The sequence below is a fragment of the Magallana gigas genome, chromosome 6 (genome assembly GCF_963853765.1).
Source record: "Magallana gigas chromosome 6, xbMagGiga1.1, whole genome shotgun sequence".
NCBI lineage: Eukaryota > Metazoa > Mollusca > Bivalvia > Ostreida > Ostreidae > Magallana > Magallana gigas.
Window position 1 is genome coordinate 49,934,074 of NC_088858.1, and position 26,490 is coordinate 49,960,563.

The following is a 26,490-nucleotide window of genomic DNA, read 5'->3' on the forward strand; positions in this document are numbered from 1 at the left end:
CAAAATGAACATTTTGTATATATATATCTGTACAAAGAAAACAAAGAATTACAGTAAAATGATGATATTCATTTTAAGTGGCCATTTTAGGCCCATGTCATATATAGTCCTTTGTGGAAATTCAGTTCAACATTTTAAGTTTGTATATTCATACATGTAATCATCTTCAAAGAAGACTAGTTGAAATAACACATTTCGATTTACATAAACAACAATACAATCAATATCCTAACAGTAATCTTTGTAGTGCTAGCACAGTGTTTGGAGTTTTCATTGTTTACATTTCTTTTAACACGGAAAAAATGCGAGCTAATATTATTGCGATAAAAGTGACCAGCAAAAAGCTACAATGAGCATCAATACTCTTTATGATCAAAATCAGCAAATCGCAGAACATTTACTTTGCCTGATCGAGTCACTAAATTGATAATCAAACACAATATTACATGAAAAACAAATGTAAACAAGTAAACAAAATCGAAGCCGGGGAATTTTCCTTTGTTTCCGTTTCATCCTACAGTATTAGATAATATAAATCAATATCTAGGGGAAGTACAGATAAATCCTACCTTGTTCAGTTGCATCCTCTACCGATTTCCATCCACGCTGGTTGTAAATGAGTTAAATTCCCAGATATGTCACTCAAGTGCACATGTTTATTCTGATCACAGCTGCAAGCGCCGATGTGACGTAGTCAACCTCGATAAGTCGTCAGGCCACTTTTGAATTTTACAATTTCGCAAGATATAAAGAATAGTTGAAATTTTTATTTCAGTACACCTTTCTTGAAACAATCTAACCCAATAATTAACCATATTCATTTTGGTAGGTATTTGTTAATTACCGAAATACAACATCTCGTAAAATATCATAAATAAGGGGAGGAGCATATGCAAATTTTCCTAAATCAAACGTGCTAGAATTCTGATACCTTCCTTAACACAGCTGAGACGTGAAAGAATTTGTTAATGAGTGTGTTAATGATGAAATATTTTTGTTATACAAGCATCAATTATAATAACAGAAAGAAATATTACAGAAGGAAGGGATCTGTATGTCATAACACGTTTCAAGAAATTTCTAAAATGATTAACAAAAATAGAAAGATATTTGTTTGCAGGTTTGATTGACGACAAATTTAGCCTTAATTCGAATTAAGCAACATGTTGCATGTTTAGAAACGTTTCTAAACTGTATGAACGTGCAAACGAGTAAAAAAAACTATTTATTATGATCAAATTGAGCTAGACGATTTCAAATGACAAAAATAAACTCATTTGATTTCATTTCTTGAGAAAAGTATACTCTATTGTTTTTACATCTTCAGAAAATTGATTTTACCCTTGTTTTTCCTAGTCTCGTTGACCAATTATTGCTATATTGTTTCCACCTATTTTGATATACTTGTTCTTCAAATCGGTAATAAATAAATATCAATAACAACATCATTAAAAGATTTTTTTTTAAAAGTTCGACTTAGGTTATTAATGATTCCACAGTATGTTATTAAACTCTAAACAATTTTGTTTTTGATCAAACACTGTCATTAAGGATTTTACTTTTTTTAACCTTTTCATTTCACTATATATATCTACCTACATGAAATATGATTAATACAATTGTTAAGAATTATCACTAATCAATTATTTAATTTTGCAACTCTATTGTGTTGTGAAAGCAGAGAGAGAGAGAGAGAGAGAGAGAGAGAGAGAGAGAGAGAGAGAGAGAGAGAGAGAGAGATGCAGGTAGTGTATGGGTGTACAATGAATTAAGGCCAATTGATATGATAGAGAAACAAAATTCACAGAAATGATAAATTAAAATTAATTACCACATCCACATTTATTTAAGTACAATATTTTCACTTATTTTCTGTCAGTGGCTTTCATATTCCCTATATCTACATTTTTCCAACAGCAAATGTTTTTCGGATAATAGACTTTCTGTTATGACATTTTTCAATGCATGAATATTAGTTTTTATTTGTATTATTATTTTTACATTTACACGAAATATATATTGATCCACAATAAAATCTATCAAGTTAAAACAAATATATAAACATGTCTGTTTTCGTATTTTTCATAAAGGAATGAATGTATATATAATGTAAATAAAATTTCAAACTATCAAAATCCACTTTCAAACATCACACAACACCTTTTTTTCTATATTAAATTCATAAAATAAGTGATCAATACTCTCTTCATTTATTTAGAAAAAAGCAAACACAGCAGACTGTTTTTTATATATTAAAAATATAATTATTTGTAGGAACAACCCTATATAGAATTTGATATTGTAGCCAATGCAGTTTTGATTCCTGTGTAGACTTAAAAGGGAGTTCAACATGTCTGTTCCAAGCTGTTTGTGAATAGTATATCTTAATCAATCACCTGAATCATCCTGAATCAAAAGAAAAGAAAGATAATCTAAATGATACTATATTATCATTTCATGTGATTATTTCGTCAGCTTTATTAATATGAATTCAAAAATAGAGTTAACCTAAGACATGAATATACCGAAAGATATTTTTTTATTATTTTGTTATTTAATTTTAAAATAAACATCGCACAAACAAAAAAAATAAGAAAAGTGTGTCAAATATTGATATTGTACAATTCAAATTCTGATAAAGAAGTTTCAATATCATTTTTAGATGAAGGTAAAATGCAATACGTTAAATGATAATATACTGTGGAATCATTTTTATTCGTGGGGGGGGGGGGGGGGGGGGTCAATGCTCGTGGGTTGCCAAAATTTTCCTTGGTCATGGCGACGTAATTTTGTTGGTATTAAAATCGGGATAATTTCAATAAATGTTAAACAAATGATCTCATATAAGTTAGTTGGAATGCAAATTCGTGGGCAATGGTTACCCACGAGAATCACGAACATTGGTCTTCCACGAACAATGATGATTCCACTATATTATAATGATCTATATTTGACCTTTAAGGTTGCTTAAGCAAACGAAATATTATCATAATTATCTATTAACAAAACTATTTTGCTTATTTAAATCTGCGTACTGCTCGCTGTTTTAATATCACAAAAGACATTGTTTTAGTCTTTTTGATTGGATTGCATACTTGAGTCATGAATGATGTCATCAGCTACTAGGGTGTACAAGGGAACTAAATAGAGGGATAATACATGTTTTATGTTAAATTCACTACAAAAACAAATTAAAATTATCTTACATACTGATATAATTTTATGCCTTTAAGGCCAAATTATTAACCAATAGCCTAACTGCTGCACACCAGATTTTATATGTATATATTAGCTAGGAATTGAATTCACTCCTCAAAACTCAATTTCAAATAAGTACGTAGAGAATAATGCTATGTTTGCTCCATAAAAAAGAAACAAGTTGCACTAACTTTAAATGCTTTATCCTGAATATTCGTCAGATATCAGCAGCAAGACATCGCGAAGTAAAGCAAAAATGTTTAAACTTGCACAAATTAGTTTTCTTAGACAATCATATATAAACAAAAAGCGTTGAACATGTATGCGTTATTGCATGTTTGACAATTGCATAATAAATACGTAACATTCCATTGATAATTAATAAACTTTGAAATCAATGATATTCATTTATCTACTTTACCCTAATAGAGAATATTGCACTCTGTACCTGAAGCAAACTATTTGATAAACGTCATACAGATAAAGATATATTCACAATCCTCAGCAAACTTTATCGCTGTACTTTACTCTCCCTGATCTCCTATAAATTGACAGGAGCCCACCCTGACCACCAATAGAGAAGCTACCGCCGAGCTCCAATGATGGAGCGCACATTTATATTATTGCTAGCCTTTACGGCAGGCATCTTGGCGGGTAAGTGTTAGCTATATATTCTATTGGCTAGTGTAAGCAAGTGTAATCGAGACAATTTAACAGACGCTATAAGGATAAAAGTTTCATAAGTATATGTTTTCGATTCTTTATAGAAAATAGAATTAAAATAAGATAAATGTTTGCTAAATTTATTAAGTTAAATTCTTTAAAATGTTATTACACCTTTGGTTTTCACATGTACCTTGAATATTTTTCATTTTGTTTTTATTGTACACAGACCCATAAGGATATTAAACAAAATGGAACTTGAACTCAAATTTGGTGTGATCAAGTATTAAAAGCTCATCATACTGCTTATGTTTTCTTTAATTAAATAACGTTAAAGTGTTTCAATACATATTTAACATGGCTTTGGGGAAGACATATTAGATTATTTGCCCCGAGGTGACATACAGCTCTGGAGTGTAATGATTATAGTAATAAAATATTGATTATATAAATTATTATTTGAAATCTTACACCGATAGTCAACATATCAGTTTAAAATCAAAAGTTTAACATTTGAGAATACGTTGTGTGTGATAGTAGCATTTTTTTTGTCCGAAAAGGATGCACAGTTTAAAAAAATCGTGTATTCGACTTCAGCTCTGCTTAGTCTCCAAGCCTTTTTGAATAAACAATCAAAGGAAAGTAAACATCCCTTAAATTTTTAAATCTATTCCATTTTTATCTTTTATTTGTATTTTTTTTTGTTTCTTACAGGACCTATATCAGATATTAACTCACGTGAAACATGTTCAACAACATGCACAGGTAAATAACATCGTAATTAAAATTTATTTGAGAAAGCTGCTCGCGAACGACTCATTAAATCAGACAGAGAACTCAATAATAATAATAACAGAAAAAATATTGAATTTTAGACTCTACAAAATTCGGATATCAACCTGGCACAACTTACGAATACGACTATGACGTGGATACAACGACTCTCATCCAAGGAGCATCGGAAGGAAAATCTGGAATCAGAATGACTGCTAAAGTTCAAGTGGAAGTTCTTTCAAAATGTGACCTTGTCTTAAAGGTAAGGAACGTACAGCTCCACGAACGCAATGCAGAGTCACCTGAAAACTTTATCCTGTCAGCAATGTCCGGGAAATTCAGCCAACAACTTGAAGAAAACTCACTGAGATTTTCTTTCCAAGACGGTCGTATTGAGTCTCTTTGTCCGGCTGACAGTGAAACACCTTGGGTTCTTAACATCAAACGGGGTATACTTTCCATGATTCAGAACACCATGGAAAATCTACAAGCCGATCAGAAAGTCAGTGAGGTCAGTAGCCTAGATTTTGATAATTTTGATAATAATATCATAATGCTGATACCAATGTTCCATATATCTAAATACATACATGTATATATGATTAGGCTGACGTGACGGGAACATGTGATGCCGATTATACAGTGTCTGAAAATGGGTGGTACTCTGTAACCATCAAGAAACACAAGAACCTTCTTGGGTGCACCGAGCGTCATGGATACCAGACAACTCTACAGGGAACTCCCTATCGGGTGCCATCTGTAAGAGGGCATCTTTCTTTAATTATCTCCACATCCACATAATTTGTCATCAAAAAATACTATAGAGATATAAATTAAAACTAAATCTCACATACATTTTTTATTAAAGGAAATTCAGTCCTTACCAATTATGAAGAGTAGCCACGACTGTCAACAAGAAATCAGCAAATCCGGCATCCTTAAAGGGTCTTCATGCACTGAACAACATGTGTTTAGACCTTTCTCAAGAGATTCAAGTGGTGCCATGACTGAGAGCAGACAGACCTTGAAATACTCGAATGAAAGAACTGGAGTATCAACAGCAAGTAAGATTCATAATTACTATATGTCGTAATTTCAATAAATTCGACCAAAGCTTTTACAACATTTATTAATAAGTTTTGTTAATTATTCAGAATCTGTGACTAGAAAAGCTGACATGAACTTTGAGCACCATGTTGACACGGCAAGCAGCACAAAAGCTCGAAAAAATATAGAAAAACAACTGGTCAACATTTGTGCCCAAACAAAAGGAGACGTTCGTCCTGAAACTCCTCGTCTTTTTTCTGACCTCGTGCACATTATGAGATCAGCTGACTCCCAGACATTGAACGATGTTTACACAAACGTCCAGAGTGGTGCTCTTTGCAGCGACAACAACCAGAAAGTCAGGTAATAGATACGTTTACATTTCACCATTTTCTCCATTTTCACAGTATGTAAATTTAAGTCATACATTTGAGTGTCTTCTTGATGACAGGAAGTTTTTCTTGGACGCTGTGCCCATGACTGGAACACCAGCCTCTGTTACAATGTTAACAAAAATGATCACTGAAAATGAAGTAACTGGAATTGAGGCTGATATGTGGATGACAACACTAGCATTTATTCCTAGCCCATCAAAGGACATGATTAGGGAAGTTATGGTAAGACTAGCTAATGTCGTAGATAAGGCTGCATTATCCTTTTAAAATCGATTATATTTGAATGACAGAGGGAATTTACATATAACAATTTTTATTATTTTTACAGCCGCTTTTGAAGAAGAATGGCAAAGCACTGTTGGCCGTCAGCTCTCTTGTAAACACGTATTGCAAAAAAACCAGATGTGAAAACGACCTGGATATCGCAAATGTTATTTCAGCCCTTGAGGATAAGATTGGATACGGTTGCTATGTGGACAACAACAACAAAGAAAACGTAATGTTTAGCTATTGTATGCATCTTTGAAATGCATATTGTTTGTTTTGTGTATAAAGGGTTTAGAATACTAATTCCATCTTATATTTTCATTTTGGTGTTTCAGATTGTCTTGTCATTACGTGCATTGGGCAATTCTGGACACACCAGCTCAGCCACAGCTACTGTCAACAGTTGCATCTCTCGAAAAGACAACCCAATGGAAGTTCGTATTGCTGCAATTGAGGCCTTCCGTCGTGCTTCATGTGACAATGACGTATGTATTAAGATTACTATATGTGGAATTAATTGAATTTGTGCGAACCATTCTTTGGGGATTATCAATTGTTTAAGTTCATGGGTATTTAAATTTTGTCGATTTACTTTTATGAACAATGAATAAAGACTTTATAATCAATTGATGATATAAAATTGTGAACGATGGGTATAAACAAAATTCCCGAAAAACTGAACCACAAAACAATTGAGAATTCCATGGTAAGTATAATTTAAAAGATAAAAAATACTATCGAATATCTGAATTTTGATGTGGCTTTTTAGAGAACCGAGGCTTTGAAAGTCTTTAATGACAAAGAAGAAGATGCAGAATTAAGAATTGCTGCTTACCTGGCCATAATGCAATGTCCATCAAAGAGTATCATCACCACCGTTCGAAATGCACTAGAGAAGGAAGAGGTCAACCAAGTTGGGTCATTTATCTGGTCTCATCTAACAAATCTTATGGAGTCGTCCAGTCCATTTAAGCAAGACATAATATCAATTTTGAATAGTGAATATCTAAAAAAAGAATTTGACATGGACAAGAGAAAGTATTCAAGAAATTACGAGGGGTCATTCTTCCTGGAAAAAATCAACACTGGGGCTTCAATCGAAAGCAACTTGATCTGGTCCTCAAAATCATTTATTCCAAGATCATTGATGGCAAATCTGACTGTTGATTTGTTTGGAAAGTCAGTCAACATTCTAGAAATTGGAGGACGAGTGGAAGGACTAGAATACTTTTTAGAATCCTATTTCGGACCAAATGGCTATTTTACTGAAAAAGATGTCAAGGAAGCAACAACTCAGATTGTCAAAGGGATTGACGAAAAGAAGATGAAGAAAATCGACAGCCAGGTAAGTACGACTAAGTATTTATGATTAAATTTGACAATTTGTGTTATTGAAGTTCTAGCTTTTAAAATTGAAAAAAATTGTAGTTTGGGACTGGAATGGACCAACTGAGAGGAGCTCTTTACATGCGGATTTTTGGAAATGAACTCTCTTACAACAGTTTTGACGGACTCGCCAGTTTTTCCAGTGGCTTCAACGTTCTTGAAATGTTGATAAGTATGTCAAAAAATCACGATTACACGTTTACCCAGAATATCATGTTCATGGACACTTCCATGATAATTCCAACAAGTGCTGGATTTCCTCTGAACCTGACAATTAATGGTACTGCCACTATTGACATGAAAGCTTCAGGAAAGGTCGACCTCCGGAAACTAGGCACAAGTCCTAGAAGTCTTCTTATCAGTGGACTTATTCAGCCAAGGTAAGAATGTTTAAAAGAAACATTGCATATATATATATATATATATATATATACATATATATATATATATATATATATATATATATATATATATATATATATATATATATATATATATATAATGTACGAGATAGTAATAGAATAATTCCAGATGATGTGAAAAAAAAATGATTAATAGAGAAATGCACTTTTAAGCACTGCTGTGGAGATTTCCAGCATGATGAGCGTCGATGCGTTTGTGACGAAGAGCGGATTAAAGATGGTATCAACTGTTCACTCAAGCACATTACTGCAGGGCCATGTGGAACTTCGGGACGGAACAATTTTCAATGCCAACTTAGACGTGCCAAAGGACAAGATGGAAATCTTCAGTGTTAAGTAAGAATAATGCTATTATGTAATAGTGGGTACATTAAAAAAATAAAGCTCACACATGAGTTATTAATTTTATCAAAATTTACAGAACTGCTTTCTTCACTGTTCATCGTGATGTTGAAAAAGAACAGAATATGATCACAAAAAATAGAAAAATTCACAAGACATGCACCGGATCCCATCTTGCCCGTATCACAGGATTGAAGTTGTGCGGAGAAATTAAATTTCCAAATGCTTCACTGGAAACGAACGCTCCATACTTTCCTTTGACAGGACCCATCAGTTTGGATGTATCCTTGATGAAAGAAGATTCTCACAAATCATATAATGTCGAGGCCCGATTGAGCAAGGTATTAAATTTTTTATATTTTGATTTTTGTTTGTGCTTTGTTGTTTTTTTTTTTTTTTTTTTTTTTTAACAATTTTAGGTATATAAAACATTTTGTTGCAAAAATAGTACAAACTGCAAAACAATATCTTTTCCACATAATTTTCAGACAAAGAAAGAGGTGAATATCCGTTTGGCATTTGACACGCCAGGTTCACAAACTGATAGAGCTCTTTCTGCAGAATTTTTACTGGACAAAATTGGATCCAAACTTCAAATGGGTCTTCAGTCACCGTGGAATAAAGCTTTGTTTACAGGTATTTATCTATTTTCATCTCTAACTTTTCTCGTGTTTTATGACGTTTTAATGGTTTTCTACGCAGGGGTGTTAAGGACGCATATGGGCAATTTAGGGTCTGATTTTAACGGTTATATTCAAACTCGTGAAATTAAATGACTATTTTGAATGAGATTAAAAACTTAGTATTATTCTTTAAAATAGATGTCAGTACATTAAAATGGGGTAGTACATTACTGCCAGATTGGTGAATTATCACGTGACAACTATAAATAGCTTATATATATTCCTTAACATAAAATGAGATAGAACAACACTACCCCGCGGTTTCCAAAATAAAATACCAAATGCAAAACATATCAGTTTAATTAAAACCGCTGCAAGAATTCTATGTTCTTCTTAATTAAATAGTTATTCATCCGGCTCTCGTAAAACCTTTCCAACTTTTATAAAGTTTGCACGGAAAACGGTATGTTGCATCAAAACAACACACAACATGGGACTCTAGCAGCACTTTTCAATTTAAGCATTGATCAAACTAACGATACGTACAAAATTTCAAGTTCAATATATACGGGGTAGTGTTGTTCTAGTAGGATTTTTATATCGTAAACAACGACAGAGGAAACCCTGGCCGAAGAATAAAAACAAATTAACATACCCGTTAGCGAATGATTGATAAAACTAATATCTCTCCCAGTATTCTGATGTTCAATTCTCAAAAAATCACACCACAATACTTTATTAGAGTTCTTAGATTAGCTATATTTTAAATATATTTACAATGCTTTTCGATCAAATTCACACGACTTTCAACTTTTATTCATGACGTCATCAATGTGTAAATCTAAGTAATACTGCTTAATTTCTGAAAAAAAAATTGTCTTCAGTATTTTTTATTTGTTTTTGGTCTACGTTTTTTTTGCTTAGATATTTGAATATGTACATAATAACTAAGATTTGTGATTTCACGGAATTACATGTAACTCAGATTCCATATGCTTCCTTAACATCCCCGCGTAGTGTATTTTTATGATAACGTTTTGTCCTGTAACCCATAGGTGGAACTCAATGAGGCATTTTCATCCTAAGTAATTAATGTTTTTTTTAAGGTAAAGTCGAAAATGAGAAAAATCTCCGTCACATCAGCGGAAAGTTTGTTAACAACAAACAGGAGTACTCCGTTGTGGCAGAAGCAGCTATGACAAGAAAAGGCAACACTTTTGAGTACACACCACACGTGGAAATATCCGCGCCCAAAATGAAGTCAATTCAATTGAAAGGAGGAATGAAGTACAGTGGAATGAAACTTATTGATGCTAAACTTATTTTGATTGGAGTATCAAAGGAACCAATTAAAGCAGAAGGTAAAAATGAAGTTAATCCTCCAAATCATGCAAAGAATAAAAAACCATCTTTATATCAAATCCCACCATAAAATTACGATTGATTTGATTGAACTTTTTTGTTTTTAGTCAACTTTGTCCAGAAACGTGTTGTGGTGATTGGCAAAGCTAGTATCAGCTTTGAAAAGAAGAAGGAATACGTCATCGAGTCTAGAGTTCAGAAATACGCCACTGCAAAAGCAGCAAGGTATCGACCCTATCTCTCCATTAAAACTCCAGAAAAAGAACTTGTCAGTTTTGGAGGTTCAGCTGAATACAAGAAGGGAAAAGCCATAAAGGTGGACTTGACTGTTGACCGCATCGTGTCAAAGCCAATAAAACTGTCTGGTATGTTATTTCGTTAACAAATATTTTTGAAAAATAAATAAGGGAATGTGTATATGCTAAAGAAACGTTTTTTTGGGAAAATAAATATATATATATATATTTTTTCAGTTCAAGTCAGAGATGCCAGCAATAAAAAGAGCACAGGTTTCAGATCCAAAATTGATATTAAATCTCCTGTATTTACGACAAAATTGACCTCTACGTTTATGCTAAAGAACCAAAAGATGGCCATTGTTCGCTCAACACTCGACTATGTTATTCCAAAGGTTATGAGAGACAAAGTAACGTTAAATGGAAAACTGAATGTTGCTAACACAAAAAGCCTCTCGGCTGCGAAAGGAAACATGTGAGTAAAAATATGCTTTCGTTGATTACACGTTGAAATAAATAACACAATATCAATTTCCAAATGATCCATAAATAAACATGGTTTCTACATTGAACAATGCAGTCTAAACTGGGCTTTACTTTAATTCTTTTTTCAGCATTTTGACATTTAAGCAGCGGTCCGACTACAATCTTAATGTAAATTTTGATGTCAGCAAGAACTGGAAACATTCTGAAGCTTCACTGACTGTTGTATATGGGCCAAACAAGAAAGACATAAAAAAGCGAATCGAGTTTTCCAGTGTTTTAAATCACGTCCTAAATTGGAAACAAAAGAAGTTTAATCTGGACGCAAATACAAAATTTATCTTCCCATACCTGGTATGGCATTACTCTCTCTTTTTATACTCTTGACTAAACTGTGTCTTATTCTAGGATATAAGAATGTTTTTTTTTTTTTTAAAGAATGTCATATAGAGCTGTCATTCTAACATTTTTTCAGAATGTGAACTATCAAATGAAAGGAAAGCACGTACAGTCATTGAAATCTATTGATTCGTCCCTGGATGTCGTGTTTGGAAAGAAATCATCTTACAGCGCTGCAATTGAGTTAAAAAACAAGTCTAAAAAATTAGCCAGCTTTTTCGGTAAACTAGGTATTTCTGTTCCAGGGAGAGACATAGTCATTGGTAATGTATTTGATCAAAGAACTGCCAAAAAATACACCAACATTTTGACTATTCAGCTGGAAAATGGACACAAAAGCATCATTGAAAGCACCCTTCGAAACGTTGGTACAAATGAATACGACATTTCAACTTCCTTCAACATCCCAACATATGATGTACTCGCAGTCTCAGGACAATACCGATTTATCCCAAGCAATTTTCAAGCCAATTCCGAAATTCTGTATGGAAAAACAAAGTATGCAGTATCTTTGTCATCACTGGTCCGAATCGGATCTCGCATTCAGGTTGCAGCTGACGTAGAATATCCCGCACGAAAGGTGACGGCCGAATTCGACACAATAATTAAAGATCCAGTCTTCTCTAGCAAATTAGATGTCAAATGGGATGCAAATCAAGACCTTGACAAGAAGATTTTAATACAAGGAGACATAACATATGAAGGCCTGCAAAATATGGAAGCAACTTTTTCAAAATCCAGCCCTCTAGGTTTTGGCAATGTTAATCTGAAACACAGAAGTGGAGAAAAATATGTCTCCCATGCCCATGCTGAATGGAATAAAGATGTGGTTTCAGTTGATTCCTCATTTGGCAAGAAAAATGATGGCTATATTGCAGATCTAAAGATTGAATCTCCATTCAAAGACTATAGATCCATCAACATTGGTTTGAGTCACCAGCTAGAAAATTCAAAGTCTATTTCAAACATCGACGTCGACTGGAAGCCAATGAAACGCATGTCATCTACCTTGAATATGAAACGACCATTGCATTTTGATGATGTTGACGTTTCGCTTGAAATAAAGTCTCCAATTTCAGGTTTCGAGAGAACAGGCATCGAACTTAAACATAAGATAGAAGATGGAGTGATGAGTTTTGTCAAATTTTCCTGGAATAAGGACTTTTTCCAGACAGATATTCTTGCTGTCGACAAAAGCTCCGCATCTAACAGAGATCTGACTGGACGTCTTAGTGTAAAATCTAGTCTGGATCAAATTGCAAGTCTCTCTGTCTCTGCAAAACATGTTGACAACGGCCAGAAATTTGAAAACAGTCTCAATTTCAAACACAATGGTAATGTATATGCCTACCAAGGAGATGTACACCACTTCAGGAATGGTTGGCAACTTCAGAACAGCGGAAATATCAAACTGAGCTCACCCATGAAACAAATGGAATCGTCATGGTTTCATAGAAACACTCACGATGACCTCCAGTCCTCATTGAAATTTGAATCGGGTGCCAATGTTGTTGATATCCAGGTAAAGGGAATGCAACGCATGTCCCTGCCACAAGGATCTCTGACTTTCGACTTTGCAATGCGATCACCTTTCAACAGAGACCTTGCATTGGCAGTTTCACATGAACATGGTATTGGAATGATCGATAACAAAATTCATTACAGTACAGAGGGAAAGAAGGTTATATCACTAAGCAACGTTTATAAACGAAACAATGGAGTTGCAGATTCAAGTCATGTCTTCACATGCCATGGAAGCACCAAAATGTTAACCGTGACCTCTCAATACCAACAATATCCCATTACAGGTCAAATTGAATACCAGGACAATGGAAAATCTGTGTCAAAGCTTAATGGACAATTAGATTTCCCTCCCACCGGATTAATGAGCGGGAAAATTGAACTGATAAGCCAATTTTCTGGATATGAAAGCCTGAAACTCAGTGTTGATCAGTCCAACGAACGTGGGGAAATTGTCACCAGGTCCTCTCTCTCTCTTCCATCTAGAAACACAATAACCATGGAGACTAGAGGTCAATGGGGTAAAAAGAAAAGCTTTAACACAATTCTTTCCACACCATATAAAAATCTTCAAAAGATGACCATTGGAGCCGATTTCACAGGTGATTCAAAGTCCTTCCATACTTCTGCAAATCTGATGATTAATCCAATAGTTGGACCAATGTCTGTCACTTCCCAGTGGAGTTCATACGGTGGAATAATTGCTAGCATTCAGATCAACACTCCATTTGAACAGCATAGAAAAACTCGCGTTTCATTCACACATAGCAATCAAAACGAGAAGAAGGTCACCGAATTGAACGTGGAATACTTGCCTGGAAAAATTATAAAATTAGAGTCTTCATTACGCCCTACACTCGACAATTTAGAAGGAAGCATTGCTCTCACAACACCTTTCCAAGCGCTTCCATATTCTGCTGCATCTCTACGACACAGTGGGGATAGTCGTCAATTCCAATGTCATGGAGAGATCGAATACACCAGGGGAAAGAAAATTCAGGGGGATATCACTTTTAAAAACGACAAAAAAATGGAAACAACCTTGGTCATAAGATCGCCATTTGCAAACGACCTCACCGCAGCAATAAATCACGAAGGAACATGGTCGCAATTTGCCTCTCACGCTGAAATGCAATATGGAAAGTCCAAGAAATATGAAATAACTGGAAAGTATGGAAATCTTGCGGGAGATCTATCAATTAAATCTCCTCTGCATGACGATATAGCTGCTTCCTTTAACCACAAAGGAGACATTTCCGAATTCGACTCGCACATAGAAGGTTCATACGGTAGAGGTAAGAAATACGAGCTAACCGCAAAATATAACCAGAAGAGTGGAACAATTGGACTGAAGTCTCCACTGTATGAAGACATCTCTGCCTCTTTTAACCACAAAGGAAAACTGACTGATTTTGTTTCCCAAGCCGAATTCCAGTATGGAGGTTCCAAGAAGTATGAAGCTATGGCCAAACTTTCATTGGCAAAAACCTGGACAGGATCGGTATCATTTAGTTCTCCACTCACAGATGATTTTGCAACCTCATTTTCACACGAAGGCCAGCTAAGCGACTTCCAGATTAGCGCTGATGGTAAATATGGAAAGCAAAAGGGTTCTGTTGCAGCTATGTTTAAGAAAGCAAAGAAAACCATCGGATCTTTAGAACTGAAATCTTCTTTGATCGATAATATCAAAGCTGAATTTTCTCACGAGGGCACCTTGAGTAATTTTGATACCAAACTCTCAATCACAAAGGCTGGAAAAATTGTATACGAAGGATCCGTTTCATTTTCAAACGGAAGGAAAGTAACAGGATCAGCTACTTTGAAAACCCCATTTCACAAAGATATTTCCGCAACCTTTAAACACTCAGGAGATTTTACAGCCTTTCAGACGGCTGCTGATATCAAAATGAACAAGAAAACCGAATATAGATTGTCTGCTGATATGGTAAACAAAAAGCGAACAAAAGCAAAATTACAGATCGAAAATCCTTTTACTGATCCGATCACCCTTACTCTTGTGAAGAAAGGAAAACCAACCAATGTTAGAATAATAACCAATGCAATCCTTGGGAAAGGCCAAAAATACACAGTTGATATAACACTGAAGCGAGGATCAAACTCAGCGTTTATTATTGGTATCACAACACCATTGCCAGGGTATAAGAAAATGAAAGGAAACTGGAACTTCAGTGGAAACATGAGAAATTTTAAAACCAGCGCTCGCGCCGCAATTGGAAAAGAATCCGTTTCAGCTGATCTCAAAATGTCTCTCAGGCCTAATTTTAAAGCGGACGTATCTATTGAAACACCATTCAAAGGTCTGAAGAAAGCAGGTGTTGTCCTTTCTCACCAAGGCTCATTAAAAGATTTTAAATCCCATGGAGAAATCACTGTTGGAAAGAGTAAACTTTATAACGCAGATGTTATGATTGCAACTGATCCAAAGTTGGCAGCTTCTTTTGCTCTCCAGACGCCTTTTAGAAAAGTAGAAGATTTTGACTTTTCTATGACACATGATGGTTCTCTGAGGAACTTCAACAACCAGGTAAACCTTTCCTTGAATAAGAAGCGAATTTCGTCTGGTCTGAAAATCGATACACGCTCGGACATCACAGCTGATGTATCCATTCAAACACCTTTCGAGGGCTTTGAAGTGCTACAGGGATCACTTACTCATATAGGCACTTGGAATGACTTCCAATTCCACTTAGAATGTTTGGATGGAACAAATAACAAATTCACCAGTGACATCACCTTGCGTCTTAACGATCAGATTATCTATGATATGAAACTGACAACTCCGTTCAAATCCGTTGAACTTCTGAAGGCAAGCCTTTCTCACGATGGAACAATAAATAACTTCCATACTCATGGTGAATTTGAAATGAACAACGACAGATCTGAAATAGATGTTAATTTTAGCTCTTTAGTCAAACTTGAAGGGCGGGTGCTTCTTAAATCGGCTTACATTGAAACAGTTGAAGGAATGTTTGCTCATGAAAGCCTTCCCATTGCAACTTCAGCTACTTTAAGATACGGAAACAGAAACATTCTGGATAGTAAATTATCTGTCAACAGTTCTCCTCTACAGGGGTCTCTTCTGCTAAATTCAATGTACACTCGGCCTCTTAAAGCTGTCGTAAGTCATACAGGCTCCATGAAAAAGTTTAATTCAGTCGCTGAGATCGCTTACGGAAAAGAGACTATGAAATATACAACCGAATTTGACTCAACTAATGATATATCCGCCAAATCTTCTATTGTGACATCATTTGGAACTGTTAAGAGCATATCTAGTTCTGTATCACACGCTGGAGGATGGAGCAACTTTAAATGTCACGCCGATGTCTCTATCAATGGTAAGGCAGTTGAAGGTGACGTTGCATATAACAGCCGAGATTCGATTGAGGGATCCGTAGTAATAAAAACACCTTTCGAAAACTATCGGGAAAGTGAACTTTCCTTCAGGCACAATGGAAGACTTCTTAATTTCAATAGCCGCGCAGAGTACTCCCTAGAAGGCCAAAAATCCGAAGTTGAGTTGACCATTGACACTGACAACAAAGTACACATCAATGTTTTAATGAAAAGTCCGTCTATTCACGATATTAGTTTTAAACTCAACCACAACGGACATGGACGAACATTCAAAAGCGAAACTGAATTAAAATATGGCGGAGAAAAGAAAATTGAAGGAGAAGTTTCTTTTGAAGCGGTTCCAAAAATGACTCTGTCAGTTGTCCTAAAATCGAAATGTCCAGTTGTAAAGAGCATCCAAATATCGATCTCACAGGAAGGTACTTTCGAAAACTTTAATGTCCAAGCTTCAGCAAGTTTCAATGACCAGAGAGTTTCCTCAGATGTAAGACTTGACAGCCGCAGTGGATTGAACGGCCGATTTCTATTGACTACACCTGTCTCAGAGGAGATAACGGCTTCTATAAAACATGAAGGACAAATGGCAAACTTTAAAACTGTTTCAGAAGTTTCATACAGTGGGAGAAAGCAAATTGAATTGGATGCAGCGTTCAGACTGTCACAATCGGTAACAGGGCAATTCTCTTTAAAAACGCCAATTTCGGAAATTGCAGATGTAAATATTATTTTCCGTCACGATGGAAATCGAAGCAATTTCAAATGTTCAGGATCAGCTAGCATATCAGGTGATCAAAAAATATCGGGAGACATCTCTTTCAATTCCCAACCCCTTTCTGGGGCTTGGAACATCAGAAGTGTTTTCGGAAATCTGGATGGAGCTTTTGACTATGCGCTTTCCTCAAGATCAATGAATTCTCACGTTGAAATTAACGTGAATGGTAAGCATTCTGAAGCAGATATGACTTATTCGAACAACGGAATCCAAAAAGGATCGATTTCACTTTCAAGTCCTTTTAATGAAAAGATTGGAGCTTCTTTCACTCATGATCAAAACGATGACCAGATTTCAAGCAGCATGACCCTCTATTCATCAGATAAAACTATAACTGGTTCAACCGAAATTTCATTTACTGACGGAATAAGTGGAAAATTATCACTAATTACGCCAATTGAGGGATTTGAACAACAATCCATTATTATCAAGTATTCAAACAACAGCGATAAAATGTCAAGCTCTCTTACAATTGAATTCAACAACGGACAAAAAATTGATGGTCAAATGTCGCTTTCTAAAAGAGGATCCTTGGAAGGAAAAATCATTCTCAGTACCCCGTTTGAAGGATTTAGAGAGTCCAAAGCTGATTTCACGTATGACTATTCCTCTACAGGTTTGAAGGCATCTGCTAAGGGTACATTCCGCCAGCAAAGTATATCAGCAGATATGAGTTTTGATAAAGTTCCATTCCAGGGCAGTGCTATCCTGAGAACACCTTTTGTGGGTTTCGAGGAAATAAAAACATCATTCAACCACGCCAGCTCTGATCGCAGCTACAAAAGTCATATTGAAATAACAATGAGAGGAAAAACTGTTCAAATCGATTCATCATTTAGCAACAAGAATTCCATATCTGCAGCAACAACAATCATGACTCCAATTAAAGGATACAGTGTTGTCTCAGTCTCTCTAAACCATGAAATGAATGTCAAAGGTTTTTCGAATGTCGCAAAAGCAAGAATTGAAAATAATGAAGTATCAGTCGAGGCAACATTCAGCAATATGTCCAGTCTTGCTGGAAACATAAAGATATCAACACCCTTTTCAGGCTTTGAAAAACAATCGGGGTCTTTCGTTCTCAACCAAAACAACATTCGTGTGGAAGCCGCAGCCCGTGACCAAAAAATAGAAATTGAAGGAACCAAGAGTAATGGAAATGGACAGATATCTTTAAAAACCCCATTTGAAGGATTCAAATCACAAGAAATATCTATGACATCTACTAGAGATAGCATAAACGTACGCGGTATTTTTAGAGGAAAGACTATCGAGCTTGACGCATCATTTCTTACTTCTGATGATATACAAGGCACTATATCGTTAAAAACACCTTTCAAAGGGTTTGAAGAACAAGGAGTCTCAATGAGCTACGAAAAGACACTGACCGGATACCAAGCACAAGCAAAAAGTACATTCCAGAAGAAAAAAATAGAATTGAGCGCTCAACTGACTACTGATACTGTTATCACTGGCGATCTAGAAATAACTTCCTCTTATTCTGGATATGAAAGACAAAAGATTTCAGTTAAAGTCGGAAATGGTAACATAAATGTCATGATTTTAGCCATGCAACACACAGTTGAACTAAAAGGACAAACTTTGCTCAGAAATGGATTTTTATCTGTTGAAACTACTTTCCCTGGATTTGAAAATCAAAGATTGAGCTTAAATATTGATCAAAATAGAATTCACGCAGTGGGTCTTTTCAGACAAAAGACCATCGAAATCAACGGAGAACTCTCAGCTAAGAAAGGCAGTCTTTCTATCAAAACACCTTTCGATGGTTTTAAGAACCAGTATATTAAGTTTACTGCAGAGGGACAAAAGCTAATTGCAGAAGGAACATTAATGGAGAAAACAGTAGAAATTGACGCCCTTTTTAACAAAGACGGAAAAATAGAAGGAGAACTTGAGATCAGAACTCCATTTGAAGGTTTTAAGAAACAAGCAATTAGATTTTCGCATCATATGATAAATAGAGGTTGCCAAACACACGCTGATGTTCTTTTTAACCAAGAAAAGTCTGAATTCGATCTCAGTATCATTAATGAATTGAATAAGGAATTCAAGGTCTCGCTGAAAACACCGATCACAGGCTATAAAGAACAGGTTTTTTGCGTGGAAGCAGTACCATCGCCAAACGGCTTAAAAGTACACTCAGAAGTCCATTTCGATAAAAAGAAAGTTGAGGCTGATTTTAATTATGAACGTGAACCGCAGTTATTGGCCAATTTGATTGTAAAAACACCCTTTACTGGTTTTAAATCGACTTCAATATCTTTCCAAAGAGATGGGTCTTTGAGAAACATGCAGCTATCTAGCAGTCTTGAGTATGGCTCCTCTCAAACCGTTTCTCTCTTCCTCCGTAACATCATACAGGATTCCTCGTCTGAACATGTCTTAAAGTTCCAAAGTCCATATTCTGATCTCTCAGCAAAACATACCCAATCTTCAGAGAACGGTGTATTTCAATCACAGAGCGATTTATCATTTGGAAGTCAGTACAGTATAAGCCACAGTAACCTTTTGCGATACAGTGCTGCCCCAATGCTTGACTTTACATCAACAACTACATACACCATTGATGGTGCGACATCTACCAGTGAGATGAAAGTTTATCATATGGGTGAACTTCAAGACTTCAAGACTGAACTCATGGCAAATTACGAAAACGAGGAGGCTTCTTTATCCGTTCAGTTTAAAAGTACAAGCGCAATTGAAGGCTCGTTTTCAATAAAATCTCCAGTACCGTATTTGCGCAATGTTCATGCTAAGTTTACACATAGCGGGGATCAAGATCAGTTTACCACTTCCAGTGACTTCCAGCATGAAGACATTGGTAAATTGGAGGGAACAATGACATTTTTCAAACAAAATTGGCGTCGTGTCAATTCAAATTTGGTCATTAAAACTCCATTCGTTGGATTTGAACAAACAAAACTGAATTTAAAACATACAGCAAATAGAAACAGTATCAGATCGTTCGTCGACGTTTCGTTTGGAGATGATAACAATGTCCGCGCATCTGTCAAAGGATCTTTGGAACCAATGGAAGTAGACTTGGTGTTTACATCACCTTTCGATGGTATTGAAAATCTCCATGCATCAACTAAATACAGCAATTCCGGAAAGAAGTACAATGCCGAATTTATCATGTCGAGCCGAAACAAAGCCATATCACTCAAGTCTTTGTTAGATCTAGACTCATCACCGGTGGTGTTCGAAACAGTTGTTAATACTCCTTTTTCAGGACTGGAAACTTCTAAATTTATGATTACAAGCAAAGGTTCTTTACGTGACTTTACCTCAAGCATTGACTTACAATCATTTTGGCTGAAAATGAAGTCGAGTGCTAGCCTTAGATATTCCACCTTTTCTGATTTAGATGGCTCGTTTTCTCTCTCGAGTGACATGAATGGATTAGAAAACTTTAACTTTGGTTTGAAAAATGAAAGAACAGACGGTGAGTTCAAAAACCAAATGACAGCTTCGTGGGAGAACGGACAAAGCGTTGTGTCAACTCTGACGTATTCTTCCAAGGATTCCTGGGGAATAACTACTCAAAAGGGAAGTATGATGATCAGTACTCCATTTACTCAGCTGAGAAAGCTAAATATTCAAAGCAGCATGGAAAAATCGGCGACCTCATTTAAACAGTCTGCGGTTGCTGAATTTAATGGTGGAAAAGTACTGGATATGGACATTGCATATACTAGAGATGCCAAGCACACGGCGTCACTTGCTATGAGAGAACCGCAGCCCCTAGAGTTAAAAGCAGAAGTTCTCATGTCTGATGCGATCAAATCAGGTATTTTGTCAATGAACTTGGATACAACTTCAACAGAAAGACAAGCAACTGTGGAAATGAAATACACTACAGATCGTTACAACCAGAAAAAACAGACCGTAGTAAAAATAGTAACTCCATCTAGATCAGTTGAAGTTCGAGGATCAGGAGAAATGTCATCTTCCCGAATCTTTTCATCATGGGATACTCTTATTAATAATGCCAAAGTATTTGGATTTGACGCTGAACATTCCCTTGTCGAGCGTCGCAACAACTATGAAAATATGAACAATCTGAAGTTGCGATTTCCGGAGAGAAGTGTTGCAATGTCTTCTTCTTATCAAGATAAATATGACAAGAAAACAGTCCATGGGTCTATTTCGTGGGATGCAGATAGGGACATAAATAAAAAAATCGGAGTCAGTGCAAGTCTTTTCCCTCAAGGAGATTCCCTTAAAGCTGATGTGTCTTTCGAAATTCCAAGCATTGGAAAGGTAACTTTAGTCTTTCAATGTCTTTTAAATCTTAAACCGAATCAAAATTACAGCTTTAGATTATTGATATATTTTATTATTTATATATCTTTTTTATTTAGGATGTAAAATTGGATTCTGAGATGACACTAAATAGCGGAAGTGTCCTCTTTGACGGAAAAACAGAGTTTAAGTACTCCAAGGATGAAGATAAGACAGTGGTTATCAACTCCAGGATCGAAAATATCTCCACATACTCTAACAAAAATTATACTCTTAGTTTTGGAGTTCGACATGTGTTTAGCAGCGTGAACATCCAACTTCAATCACATGTTGGAATATCCGATAACAAGTACAGCAGTGGGATTAACGTCGACTATCTAACAGCAAAACGTATGAAGAAAAACTTTGCTCTCATGGGAGAAATTGACAGCCTGCGTCGCCAGATGAATGTTGAGGTATGATAATTTGCACTTAAATTCAAAGACAAAAGAATTTATATATGGTGTTATTTTAGCGTCGGACAATTTTATTAGTAGCTGATATTAGCATTTTATTTCAGCAATGTTCGGTATCCGCTGTGTTTCAGTTTGTAACGCGGTAATATTACCATTTGTTAAGCTAAGGCCAAATGTAATTTTGATTTTGCAGTTGCCTTGATGGATATTACTACTTTTTATTTATGGTTTAGGTTGTGTCGCCGATTAAATCAATGAGGATGTCCGGAAAAATCGAAACCAGTCCCTACAGACTAAGTTTGCGAAATGTGTATGATGACTCAAAGGAAATCAACAGTCTGATAACGTTCGATACTGAAAAGAAATTACTCGAAGCCCAAACAAGCTACGACATTGGTAATTGTGTTTTCAAAAAATATTTCGATTGATAACTTGAAATAAAATTTAAAGGCAATACCTATTAAAGTCTTATTTTTGTAGAGAACCCAGCCAATGTTTTACATTTTGTTGCGAAATATGTGAATGCCAGTGCCATTCTCGCTGAAGTGTACAGAGAGGAAAATTCACGTAGAATCACAGATAGTTTGTTTGCAATGAGACTGAATACCTCGAGAATCCTGCACACACGAATTCACTGGAGACCTACCATGATAAATGACTTAAAGGTAACATTATAGCAACTGCATTATTGTTTTTTTTTTAAGAACAAATAGAACCATCCACTATTACGAGTAAGGGGTGGTGAGTTTTCACCGAGAGAATAGGACGAGGTTTTGCCGAGTCTTAGACCCTGAATCTTGGCCCTAGGATGGAACTGCACTGTCAAACTTTAGTATATAATGGAGAGATATATCAAACAACAATTTTTTCAATGAGAGTTTATTTATTGAATCAATTAGCCAAAGAAATTACGTTATGGATTGGTTTATTCAATTATTTATCATTTCCTTATAGTGGACACTATTTTTAACGTTTAAAGCGGCGTTGTAATGCACAGTGTAAGACAGAAAAATTACTCACTGCTGTCTCACACTAGGCAAACCGGTCTCACTCCGGTGATAATGCGATAAAAATGCATGTGACAGAGACATGAAACAGAGTTTCTTAATATATCAATATACAAATTCTACAGGTTTCTGGACTTGGCAAAATTTCCCTGTATAGCAGAAAAATGAACACTGCATTCTCTGAGGTTGCCGATGCTGTTGGTAAAGAGTTAAACTCCAAGTACAATCTCATCCGAGAAGCTGCCAGTAATGGATACAGACCATACGGCACATTTCTTGAGGAAATGATCGAAGAATTAAGCAAACGTTTTCCTTCTGCTGACTTTACAATGTTAAGGTATTGCACACAAGGATATTCTCTGAGGTCAAAATCTAAATTAGTTTTCAGATCATTATGCAAATATTCATGTGAAATAATCATGATGTTTATTTTGAATTTGAGATCATCTATGCAAAAAATCATTCACACATCTTAATGTATTTTAGAAATTTGATTAAAAGCAACAAAGTCCAGTGGCAATCCTTTCCTGGGAAGGACAAGTACGACTTGTACGTTGAATTTACAAAAGAACTGATGACAGTAAGTGCTTATGTTTATGTAATACATTTTCATACTATTTGACCTTTAGTCTATAGAAAGTTTAATACTAGTAACTTACCAATGGTGAATCGTCTGCTTGTTTTACAGCTCATTGAATCTAGAGGAGGATATTACTATGCAGAACTAATGGATGTAATTGGACAACAATTTCTGGAGTTGTCTGCCTCTTTAGAATCGGCAATGAAACATTATGAAGGTACTTGTTTTAGCGATACGTGAATATCCAATATAATATGTAGTTTTGGTAATTGTGTAATGTCAGATGCATTTAAAATCATTCTAAACGTACTTGTAGACGCAGTGTCGAGAATTTCAAAAAATCAACTTTCCGAATACATTGGATCTAAATACGATTCACTTTTGAAAACTGCCACTGAATACCGTGTTCCAGACATTGCTAGTCAATACACAAATGCCATCTACGATGTCAGAGATCAAATTTCTTCAAGAATGAACGGACCAGTGTTGGCAACAATTAAAGAGGCCGCCGGTCAAAGCTACCACCTTGTAAGGACTTATTTTTTCATTTGAAGTCGTGAATGTTTCGAATTTATAAAATAATCATGTTGTATGATATTTAATACAAACCTATTCTTATTCATTTTATAGGGTTACGATGCGTACAAATTTTGGGAAGTAGAAGAGAATATTAAATCGGTAATGAAGAACATTTTTGAAATGATAAAAAAAGACATCGAGGAAGAGTTTTCTATCCTGAAAAATTCCGTCAGTAATCTTCGAAATTCGAAAATCACAGTATTTGATCTGAAATCAGGAGAATTGCAAATGGACACTTACTTACCAGTTTCAATGACTTCCCTGCAAGAACTTCCCAAATTCTCTATTTCAAAGTTTACCAGCAAACTTCACTCCTACTTTCCAAAGTATAGGAACAAAATGGGATCACTATCAGAATACATTCCAGATTCAGATGCCTCCAACTGGGTCCCTCCCTTTAAAGGCAAGTTTAATATATATCATTTTTGTTTTTTATGCAAAGGGGAGTTTTTAAAGATTAATAATTGTTATGCAATAGAAACAATTAAATTGCGTCTTCTTCATTTTAGCTGTTGCCTATTTAAAAGGAGACCACTTCACAACCTTTGATGGCAAGGAATTTGATTTCTCAGGAAAATGTTCTTACGTTTTGACACGTGACTATATTGACGGAAACTTCTCGATCATCATAAACTACCTTGGCAAGAACAAAAAACAGCTTATCATTACTACAGCTACAAAAACACTGCAGATAGCTCCAAATGGAAAGGTAAACTAAAAGCATTTTATTTATTCTTCCTGTAAGTTTTTGTTTGAATCACTAAAAGAACTAAGATTGATTTATGGTTTTTTAGCTACGCATTGATGGCAAGATCAGCAGTGCTCCCTACCAGTCAACTGAATTGAAGATTGTTCAAGAGGCGGAATCTTTGAACGTGAACGGTCGTGGGTTCTCAGTTAAATACAACATCCCAAGAGATGAATTGAAATTTGTTGTCAGTGGTTGGTACCATGGAAAATTGGGCGGGCTTTTTGGAACTAACAACAACGAAATTTATGATGATATGATGACATCATCGCGTCGCACTGTGGTCGATGTTGATCCATTCGTCAACAGTTGGGAAGTGGACAGCAAGTGCCGTTGAACTAGTGACATTTTGAGTAAATAACCAAATTCATTTGATTAAATGCGATAAATTTCTTTCTGTAAAATTAAAACCAATAAATGCAATTAAAAGCACAAATGGGTTGATTTGATTTTAGATAATTTTAAATTCAAATTTGATTGGCTGAATTTTGAATCACGATTGTACCAAACACACATCTTTCCTGTGTTAGAGTATACTTTATAGTCTTCGATTTAATTCTTCACCAAAAGTTTATGTATCATTTCATGTATTTTATGTAATTTATGTATTTATTCTTCATCAATATCAAGATTAATATTCCAAACTGCAATGAATACTTAAAAATAGAACGTTACACCATTAATAGTTTACCGATAGCCTTTTAAAACAGAACATTTTTTTTATTTCGATAAGTATAATAATTGAACTACATTTAAAAAGAATTTATGCATTTAGTTCATTTATTTAATTTGTCACATGGAAAAGTATAAAGAAGACCTAGAAATATATTCTTAAGGCATATATAGAATTTATTTCAATTCAATTCTTTATTGTTTTAAGCTTTAATAAGGCTTATCAGTATAACATATTTATAATATGAGCTGGCAGTGTATTTACTGTACTTGTGCACGTACAAAGAATAACATATACTATTAAAAAATAGACAGATTGAGAAAACCTAAAAAAGCAGTAGTTTTGGATAAAAGTGTACACGTGTTTAAACGTTCTATAAAAAAGATGTAGAAATATGGCATAAAGATTTATAAATGTAAAAGGTTAAAAATTTGGTTGCTGAATTAAGTTCAACCTCAGCTATGTTAAGGGCGTCCATAAAATAATAGCGATATTTATCACATAAAATGTAAGCCTTTGAATAATCTTGATATTCTATTCCAAAAAATGCTACTCAAAGTGAGATTTTATCAATATACAAATTAGATAATTCGCTATTGCATGAGCAATTTTAGGGTCTCTTGGAAAACCCTGTCACGTGGTGCTGCTAAAAAAGAGATGAAGCAGGAATTATACGAAAAATGCATAGTGCAAGGGCGTAACATAAACAAATATAATTATTTCTGTTTCTAACATGTAAAATGACCATCTTAAATTTCGAAAAGTGCCGGAAGCTTGAAATATTCAAGAAAGAACAATTATTCAACATCAACAGTGTATGAATAGAAATTTGCATTGAGTTCCCACAATTAACGCTTATTAATGTGAAATGGGTAGCGATTTCATAGAGCTCCCAGCACTTTTTGATATAA

At 35.1% G+C, this 26,490-nt stretch overlaps 1 protein-coding gene across 1 annotated transcript; it reads left to right on the top strand.

Moving 5' to 3' along the window:
* Positions 1-3,749: 3,749 nt before the first annotated feature.
* Positions 3,750-25,342, top strand: LOC105342035 (uncharacterized). The gene is made up of 29 exons (XM_034459629.2): positions 3,750-3,852; positions 4,576-4,626; positions 4,737-5,146; positions 5,242-5,394; positions 5,504-5,699; positions 5,790-6,045; positions 6,134-6,299; positions 6,406-6,573; positions 6,680-6,829; positions 7,114-7,689; positions 7,773-8,110; positions 8,306-8,488; positions 8,574-8,835; positions 8,983-9,130; positions 10,224-10,478; positions 10,587-10,844; positions 10,953-11,190; positions 11,330-11,552; positions 11,674-21,555; positions 21,657-21,992; positions 22,226-22,388; positions 22,473-22,657; positions 23,125-23,336; positions 23,486-23,579; positions 23,688-23,796; positions 23,896-24,107; positions 24,210-24,561; positions 24,668-24,867; positions 24,953-25,342. The coding sequence occupies exons 1-29, from the start codon at positions 3,798-3,800 to the stop codon at positions 25,241-25,243; spliced, it is 16,122 nt and encodes a 5,373-aa protein (XP_034315520.2). The 5' UTR covers positions 3,750-3,797; the 3' UTR covers positions 25,244-25,342.
* The last annotated feature ends 1,148 nt before the right edge of the window (positions 25,343-26,490 follow it).

Excerpts from the sequence above, each read along its gene's own strand:
- LOC105342035 (XM_034459629.2), top strand. The coding sequence starts at position 3,798 with ATGATGGAGCGCACATTTATATTATTGCTAGCCTTTACGGCAGGCATC. Across the intron at positions 21,556-21,656 it reads AAATTCCAAGCATTGGAAAG|GATGTAAAATTGGATTCTGA; the intron begins GTAACTTTAGTC and ends TTTTTTATTTAG. Across the intron at positions 22,389-22,472 it reads CCAAACAAGCTACGACATTG|AGAACCCAGCCAATGTTTTA; the intron begins GTAATTGTGTTT and ends TTATTTTTGTAG.